Source organism: Triticum aestivum, chromosome 4A, assembly GCF_018294505.1.
Source record: "Triticum aestivum cultivar Chinese Spring chromosome 4A, IWGSC CS RefSeq v2.1, whole genome shotgun sequence".
NCBI lineage: Eukaryota > Viridiplantae > Streptophyta > Magnoliopsida > Poales > Poaceae > Triticum > Triticum aestivum.
In genome coordinates this window covers 635,179,001-635,188,755 of record NC_057803.1, presented here as the reverse complement: position 1 = coordinate 635,188,755, position 9,755 = coordinate 635,179,001, and the positions used below count along the sequence as shown (strand labels likewise).

Below are 9,755 nucleotides of genomic sequence, written 5' to 3'. Positions count from 1 at the left end.
CATATGCAGTCAACATTAGCACAACATCATGAAGAACATCACCATATGCATATAACACATCTTGAATAAATTACTACATTTTAGTAATAATTTATCTAGAGTATCTACATAGCCTATCAAACAATATGGATTCTACTCAAGCATCAAGATATAAGGCATAAACGAGATAATCAAATAGAACAAGGGTGAATGCTTCTAATAATCCACACACAAACCCACAACAGATTGACAACAAAATGGACAAGTTCGGATATTACAAAGAGATGGAATGGAGAGCAATGTTGGATGTGACTATGGAGGTAGGGATGATGGATACCTTCGTGCCTAATCTCCTCTCTTAAATTATTGGTGGAGATGACTGATCCCTTGACTAGATTGGGTAGGGCGTGTTTGTTCAGCCAATCCCATGAGGGTAGAGACATGGTGCGTATGATTCTACATGGCGGCTAGGGCTTTGATACTGAAATAGCCTTCCACATACCTTAATTTGTAAACTCCCGGATCAAATCGTTTGGCTGCAATAGAATTGACGGTTGGAATTGAATTGACGTTTCCACCCAAATCCCTCCCCCCTCAGCCATACTATACCAAAATCACCTCCCCTTCCCCGTCATTTATTTGGAATTTTCTGCAGATCTCCTCCTCATCCCCGAGACCACTCTCCCTCCCCGATCCCGCTCCCCCACCTTACCTTGTCAATCCATGGTGCTCCGATTCCCCGTCTCTAGAGATCCCTACCCATCTCCTATTTCTCCTGTCCTCTCTCTTATTCGTCCCCTCCCCCTCCCCTTCACCATGACCCCCTATTGCTCCGCCCCGGCCCTCTATTCTCTGTGACTCTATCTTGCCGCCGATGAGCGCCACCGTCCGCCTAACCTCATTGCCTTAGTAAGTATCCTCCTCCACCTCTTCTCTCTTCCACCCTCCCATAAGCACTTTTATTTTTCTTGAACCCTAACCCTAAGTTCCCCAATTCAGCAGGTTTCACCCGAACTCATCGAAGGCCAGGACCAACCGCCAAGACCCATTCTCCTCTTCATTTCCACTGCATGCCAGATCTCATACCCCTTTTCTGTGGGCCAACATGGTGAGCCCTTTCTCCACTTCCTACATTATCCCCTCCGCATCTCACACGTTTTCCTCCCTTCCTTCCTATGGACTAGCAAATATATTACCTGAATAAGTTTGTTTTCAAAAAAATCGTTAGGTACGCCCCTGGATTAATTACTGAAGAGTTGGAAGTGTGAGATAGATGTGTTGCTTGAAGTTGTAGTTGAGGTGGTCTAGAAGCCATCCTGCTGCTTATGGGCTTCATGTGTCTTGCCATGGTTGAGAGTTTTAGGGTTCAGGGTTGCCATTTGGTGCTCTCACCCCGCTGTCATTTCAATGGATTTGCTTTAGCAGATAAAGTTGCATGCTGGATGGTTCATAATGTTGGCCCATGACATTGAATGCTTAAATTGGAATCAACTAGCAAGTGTCAGTCACATATAATGTTTTGTTATATAACAAGTTACCCTGCCAACACATTGAAGAATTGAGAGTTGAAAAGCGATGTATCCTGAGCATTACATAGTATTATTTCTTTGTAGAACCTATTCTCCATATATTTTTCATTTTGACTACCAACTTTCATAGTAGTAGATTTATTTTTAGGTAAGTGATTTTAATCACGAACATTGTGGTGTTGTTTTCTCGTGGAAAGTTATCAATCTGAATATTGATATATGTGGAATTGGTCATGTTAAAGAGGCTTATGTTCTCTTACTTTTCCTTCCAAATTTAGGGTGATGGGTGTTTTAGTGATGTAAGCAAACAAATGGATAGTCATATAGCCTTCTGCTAATTTAATTTATTTTTCCTCCTTTATTTTTTGAATCCATCCTAATATAGATGTCAAACTTGCACATTAGCACATTGCATCATGATGAGAGGAGGAAGAAAAGAAAGAGGACAATAACTGGATTTTTGTGTCAGTGTCGCGATGGTTCAACACACGTATTGTCAGGGGAGGATGAGAGAGCTTGATGATTTCAGAGAGGATGAGGCAGATATTAGGATTAGAAAATAGATTCTTAAATCAATTTATCAAGGTTCTGATAAGTATTGTGATGATATTTTGTGCCTAACTAAATGGTCGTTTATGGTCCTATTCACTATCTTGTGTGAAAGATCTGGTTGAGGGACACACTTTATGTGTTAGTGAAAGAATTAGTCACAGTGTTCCTGGTTGTGTTAAGCCATGGGATGAAATATGAGTTAATTGAAAGCACGTATTGATGGGCACTTGAGACAATCAGCATACTTTAGTGCGATCTTAAGAGCTATCCTTTCCTTGTCTCATGAGTTTATAAAGTTGCTGAGTCCTTTAGCTGAGCAACCAAAGGACAATAGATGGGCTAGGAGCTTTAGATGGCACACGTGTTGAGGTCTATGTTTCCGCTCTGAAGCAAGGTAGATACACTAATAGGAAGCAAGATGTGACCACTAATGTGCTTGGTGTTTGTGACTGGAATATAGACTTTTTGTATGTCTTAGTTGGATGGGAAGGTTCTGGATCAGATTCATGAGTGTTGTGAGATGCAATGTCAAAACAATATGCTTTGGTAGTACCACATGGAAATTTCTCTGCCCTGGTATGATAGAACAACTAAGTTATGATATTTCAAAGGAAATATACTATCTAATAATTATTATTTTTGCAAACATTAGGAAAATACTACCTTGTAGATATTGTGTACACTAATGGTCCAGGCTTCTTTGCTCTATAGCGGTATGTCTGGTACCATTTAAAAGAATGGCTGGCGAATGGAAATAACCTGCACACTCCAATAGAGTAATATAATATGCAACATGCATCAGCTAAGAATATGACAGAGAGAACTTTTGGTCTACTCAAGTTGATATGTGGGCTATTTTGAGGACTAGTTCATTTTTTTGCATACAAAATGAGGTATCACATAGTATATTGCAAAACCAAGAAGCCATTTATTTTTTTTCTTTTTTATTAATATGCCAATAATACCATCTCGCATATATGTGTCATTAATGCTTGTTGCATATTGCATAACTTCCTAAGAGATAGGATGAGAGAGCTGCATGCTATATAATGCTAATTGACGTGGATAATGAGATGCATGATGCTGCCATCGAACATCCAGAAGAACCAAACATGATAACAGATGTTCAATCAACAACCAAGCATGATTATATATGTTCAATCAGCAACAGAGTGGAACAACAAGCAACATAACTTAGCTAATAATATGTGGGCATATTACCAACCGAGCTATTCGGGAGCCAATCATTGAATTCATTTGTATGTTCATATTTCCATATATCTATTTTTGAGTCTCTCTCTCTCTCTCTCAGGCAATGTTGAATGTGTCCGCGGAGCATTACAACAAAGGGGATCATGCTCAAAATGGGTGAAAACCACATGCTTACACTGTAGTTGTCAAGAATGTTCATGAGAAGCATAGTGTGGATATCATAGAGGATAATGTCATGTCAAGGTGCAACACAAGTGATAGACACTATGTCATTGTCAGCAAGATGTTGTCAATGAGTGGTTTTGGGTGGGATTAGGACCCATAACAAGCTTGTGGTTGATAGTGAGGATGTGTGGAGCAACTATTCTATACTTCTTGAGCCTTAATAGATGTGTTTAAGTTTATGAATGATGAGTTTCCTAAGTATGTTTACATACATAAACACTATTTTTAGTCTTTCTCGAGCAAGTAAGGTACTGTAGTGTAGTGACCAAGGAAAACATAGAAAATGAATAGTGTTGAGTATATAGAACCAAGTTTTGCTGTGCCATATAACAAAGGAAAACATAGGTAATTTATGATTGTGTAGTGATTTAATTGATTCCTTGCTTTCTAGACACTGTTTTTTAGTCTTTCTTGACCAAGTAAGCTACTTCCAACATTTATTGTTTACCACCTATGTTTCACTTTTTTGTCTGATACTATTTATCTTCTATTTTGCAGGCAAACAAAAATGTTGCTTAGTATAGGCACAAGGTTATCAAGTCCTAGGGATTCAATCATGCTTGTCTTCTCGAAGGACCATGCCACTGGAACAGGAGCTAGAAAAGCTGCTGAAAGTGTAGCCAAAATGGTTGCAGAGAATGCCAACAACATAAAAAATGAGCCTACTACAACTTCTTCAACTAAAACCGGTGAGAAAAAGAAATGGAGAGGATATCAATCAGATGACTCAGTTGCATCTATGCTTGGTGAAAACCTGGATAACTTCACTAGCGACTACAAAGCTAATATTGCTCTGGTTGCTCTTCTCGAGAAACCCTCCTCTCCCGAAGATATACTTGTCGTGCTCAATGCAGTTGCGAGGCTAGACAATGATGGTTTTTAGCAACTTACGATATACTCATGGTGGATGAACGCAAGTTCAAGGCTCTTAAGGTGCAGCCAAAAGAATGAAGAAGAAATGAATCCTCAAGCAAACTAACCAATGAGGGTGATGGGGACTAATAGAAATCAGCAAGGTATGTTGTTAAATCCCTCTCTTTTTAGTTATAGTTGTTGCTTACTCTCCGTAGTATTTTCCTGATAGTGCTTTCTTTAACTTTCTAGTATTCCTTCCTAGTGTATTTCATCAAACTTGGTGTTGTTCTTTGATAGTGTTTTCCTAAAATAACACAACCTGCTACTATTCCTTGAGATGCCTCATGGTGGTTCTGATGCATGGTAGTACTTGCTTGATGGTTCTGATGGATGCCCTCCTTTCTCTACATTTTATTTTTATTTGAGCAATGATAGTAGTAGTACAAGAAGAGACAATAATAAGTTCCAAGAAATTCTCCGGTCTGACGCGCCCTTACCTCCACATGCAAATACTGTTGTAACTATCACCACCAGTGTTGCCCGCGACTGATCAGCCAAGTAGCCACAAAAGTAACACTAGTGTTAGTAGCTACAAATTATGTGTTCTTCATCCAACGCTGTATTTTGTCATGTGGTTTGGTCTCAACCATTGTTTCTTGTATTTTGCATGTTGATATACCAGCAAGACAACATAATGCATTATCGAGTTACTTTTTGCAATGTGACTGTTGGCCATTGTTGTTGTGTTATGTGGCAGTGGCTTCTTCCAATGTTCACTAGAGGGCCCTCATACCATGTGCTACTACCTCTAAGTCTGAAAAATCAGTGTATGTTCAGTACATTTTTTCCTTTCTGGTTATCTTCAGTAACCTGCCAATTTCTTATCATTATGTTTGCTCATTCCTTGTTATTTTACTTTTGTTTTTATCTTTGGCATTGGTTGTACCATGTTGATGTGTTTGCACTTTTAGAGCATTGTCAAAATGTTGATCATGTCAAAACATGATGTGTGTTTCATGCCTGAATAATATAACTTATTATTATTTCTTTTATATGAAGTTGGGTGGGTTATTAATTTGTAGTAACAACCTTGCAGATGTGAACAAATATTTAAAGTAAGTGATTAACAATCTTGTAGATTAGAATACACATTTTTGCAATAACATAACTGGATCACACATGAAGCATGACTAATTTGTACTACTACGTAGTAATAGAGTCAATCAATAGTAACTTGAATGTACAGATGTCTCTTTCGATTTACAAGTTCCCTATCCGCATAATAGTAGGTTCTAATTTTTTCATGACATGCCATTCTCTAATGCCAATTCATGCAAACTATTAAAATGACACATTTGTGATTCTTTGTCATTCTCTATTGTTGAAACCTGAGATTGGTACCAACCTAAATGAGTTACATTTCTTGATGAGCAATATATTCCATTTTTCTTTGATGGGAATGCATTACCTGCTTGATACGTACACTCCGAAAGATATAATATTGTCGATCAATTTTCTTGATGAGAAATATATTCATTTTTTATGAGCATGCATTACCTTTCATTTATGTCTAACTAATGCCTCATTGTTAGATTTGCTAGTTCAGTTGGTGACAAGACAAGGATAAGAAAGTGCGCAGTAGTGATTCTTTCTGAGCTAGAAAATGACATGTTGACGATCTATGACATCATGTTACGATCTCTTTAAGCCTTGCATGATGGAATGAAAAAGAAATGGGTCCTAGAGTTAAGCTATATGACCTTACTTGGATGCAAAAATTCAGTTTTTATTGTCATAATGCACTTGTGATTATAAGGTCTATTATTTTGTCAGCCGAACCTTGCTTAATGCAAACCGCTTGTGCCAAACTACATTTTGTGCTTTTATGGAGATGGACATGTCAGTTGCAATAGAATTTAAATATGTGGATTTGTGCTTTATGGAGCTGCTTCTTATATGAAATATTGCGTGCCGCAACTTGTTTCATGTTTCCCATGAATGTTAAATTTTTGGAAAGATGATGTTTGTGTGTTATGAAGTTCCTTTTTGAAGCCAGACTATGTGTGGGTTTATCAGTTCTTGCCAAAATGGCAGCCAAGCAGGATATAGTCATTTCAATCAAGAGTCCTCGTGGCAGCCAAACATGATTTTTGCAACTGGATTTCCATTCCAACCAAAAGAAATCCTCATGGAGATTATATTTCATTTCATTTATATCAAATGAAATGAAATGAGGGGTGCCAAACGAGCTGTTAATGAAATTCGGGTGAAAATCACCTCTTTTGCGAAAAGAAAAGCACTTTTGCTTTAGAGAAATACACTAAATGAGTTATTGATGGTGACTAGGATTGCGACAGTCGGTGGACAACGCGGTGTCGTTCAGTGCAGGTGGTAGTAGAGGTCGGCATATGCAGATGCTACGTATTATCTATGTTCCAAATTACTTGTCTTAATACGGGTCTAAACACATTCGTATTGAGACAAATCTAAAAAAACAAGTAATTCGGGACGGAAGGAGTAGATGTAGTCTCGTCAGGACCGTTGATGGATCGTAATGCCAGCCCCAGGCAGTCTGGACGTGATCGTCTGCGGGCGGCCGCCTACGCGCTGCCTTCAGCACCACGACCGCGGTGAGGATGCGCTGTTGCAGCAGCACAAGGCCTGCGTCGCCACTTATTAACAAGAATATTAAGGATGCTTCGTCGCCAGGCATCTCGTCGCGTACCCTGATTCTGATTTTGGATACGGTTTTTTCAGTCAGAACAGAGGAGACGGGGAAGAGAAGGTGTGGGTGTGGGCCATCAAACAACCAATCACAGCCGCTAAGCCTGCTGGAGCACGGATGTGAGCAGGCCCTGTCCGCCACTCTCAGCAAAGTCGCTGCCGTCACGGACAAGTGGGGCCTCGTCCACCTCACACTGGTCTTCGCGTGTCCTGCCTTCGTCTCAGTTAGTCCTGCCTCTTGCCCAAATCCCAAACCCTACCTCGCCAGCGCCACCATCCAGATCCTGAGAGCTCCCCTCTTTCTCCGTCCCTCCGGCGCCAGCCATGCGGATCCGCAGGGCCGCCTCCCTCCTGCTCGGCGTCGCCCCCTCCGCCTCCTCCTCCTCCCAGCCGCCCCGACGCAATCTGCCCCCGCTCCCGCCAGCCGACGCCGGCGGCCCGCCGCCCTGCGTGACGAACATGGCGGTAGCGGACCTGATGGACCAACTCGGCGTCCAAGATCCCGTGGTAATTTTCCTCCCCCCGCCCCCACGGTGCATGCTCGTAGCTTGCCGTATCCTGCTCCTGCACCGATTGCACATTTCCGCGCCGCCGGCCGCCGGCCGCTGCACAGCAGCGTGTGGATCCGCCTCCATCGCTGGATCTCCTCTGCCGAGGTTGCCCATCGGGCCGCTGGTACTCGCGCGCGGGTCTGGCTCGTCCGCGCAGACACGTCCCAGCTAGGGTTTCCATCCCTCCACGCTTCGCGCGCTTGCTTGTGTCTGGACGGAATCATGTCCATGTGATGTTTGCTTGCTTGTTTCTGGAGGCAGTCGTGTTGTCCCTCGCGGTAATCTGTGGTCAGTCTGCTAGGGTTGGAAGCGATGCGAGCAGTACCTACGCGCTTACACCCTATTTCACTTACATGTACCTGTGTAGGTCGAAATGCATGTATTTTCTGATTACTATTTTTTGCATACCATCCTCACAAAGGATCAGGTTCCAAAATCAAATGATAATGAAACTAAAACAAGGTGTAGCAGCATGAGCATCCAGGTGCAGGAGTTTATCTGCCGCACAATGCTAACAGCAAAGATTAAAACAACATTAACAAAAGTTTTGACCTAACCACAGGGCACCTAAGCCTACATTTCAGACAAACATCCACAAACCCTTTGCCTGCTCTCATGTACTTCCTTCACAGCAGTTCCGCAGAACTAAACATCACTTTTCATTATTGCATATTTATCTTCTTAAACAGGGGTTCATTTTCGGAATTTTCATTTTCAACTTTTTCAGGATGACAAGCACTTCAAGGAGACTTACTTCTGGGATGGCCGTCCTAGCCTTCGCAGACACCACCCGTGGGGATCTAGGTGCCATTTCCCAGCCACCACCCGTGCCAACTCCATTGAGGAAAATGAGGAGATGGCCGTTGACATGCTCGATAGCGTCATCTTGGAACCATGTATCGTGGAGAAGAACTGTGAGAAAAGCAAGAGCACCACAACGAAGGGCGAGGAAGAGAAGAACAAGACCAAGTTGAAGACAAAGGGGAAGGGGAAGGAGAAGGTGGAGGCAAATGAGAGTGACGATGCCGGTGGAGGATGGCCGTGCAAGAAGAACGAGAGCGAAAGGTGGTTCTGCGGGAGGCCTGCGAGCCAGCCCAACTCGTACTGCTCGCACCACTCCGATCAAAAGCCTCGTGCCATCTCGAAGCCACCTCAGAGGAAGAGGATCGTCGCCAACCGGGGCTTGGACTTAGGGTTCTGCTACTACGGCGGGTTTGGCCCATCAAGCAGCACCAAGAGGCACCATGGATCAAGCAGCGTGCAAGAACCTGTTGAACAGAAAGAGCATACAACTCTAGATCACATTGATTTAAATGCAAGTCTAGCTGGAGCTGATGATATAGAACATCAAGGCGCGTCGGCGTCAGAATGCTTCGATGAGCCTAGGCACGACGACTGCACCGACGTCATTATCGATGGTTGGTATGTGGAAATCAGCGATGATGACGCACCTGACTACAACAGTGAAACCGTTAAGGTGAGCAAGACCCCGTCAAAGAAGATGGGGAAGAAGCCCGTGAAAGCCCGGTCGCTCAAGTCACTAATGTGATACGAGCACGACCTTAGTCAGCTCTCTGTGGCCCGTGTAAAGAGAAATTTGGTACGTGCCTGCCTCGGCTTAAGTACCAAGTGTATTGTTTACTAGTTTTCTGCTCGAATACCATACAATAGAGTAGAAACTATCTGGTTATTTTGTTGTACTGTTTTTTAACTGTGGTATTGTGGTGCTAGCTTTCGTACTCTTTATTGAAAGAATTCCATGTAGTCCTATATAAATTCTACATATGGTGTTTGGTCGTCGTGATGGTCAAGATGCAATTATTTTTACTGGGGGTCGATTATTTATCCATTTGTTGTGTTAGGTTTATGGAGGTGCGTAGGCTGGGCATTCGTTTCCTGAAAACCGATGACCGAGCCCGTACCGAACCGAAATGATCAAATTTTGGGTATTTCAATTTTCGGTCGTCGGGTTGGTCTCGCTTCATGTGTTGTTCGGTCTTTGGGTGGTAGTTTATTTTTTAATCAGAAAAAATCGAAGTTCCGTAAGGTTGGTCATAATACGAGTAACTTAACCAGTAACATAACATCCCCAAGACAAGTTCACTAATGTGGCAGATAGTTAATGAGA

General features: G+C 42.3%; 1 protein-coding gene across 1 annotated transcript; it reads left to right on the top strand.

The window, feature by feature from the left end:
* Nucleotides 1-7,270: 7,270 nt before the first annotated feature.
* LOC123082792 (uncharacterized) lies at nucleotides 7,271-9,391 on the top strand. The gene is made up of 2 exons (XM_044505038.1): nucleotides 7,271-7,583; nucleotides 8,355-9,391. The coding sequence occupies exons 1-2, from the start codon at nucleotides 7,401-7,403 to the stop codon at nucleotides 9,174-9,176; spliced, it is 1,005 nt and encodes a 334-aa protein (XP_044360973.1). The 5' UTR covers nucleotides 7,271-7,400; the 3' UTR covers nucleotides 9,177-9,391.
* The last annotated feature ends 364 nt before the right edge of the window (nucleotides 9,392-9,755 follow it).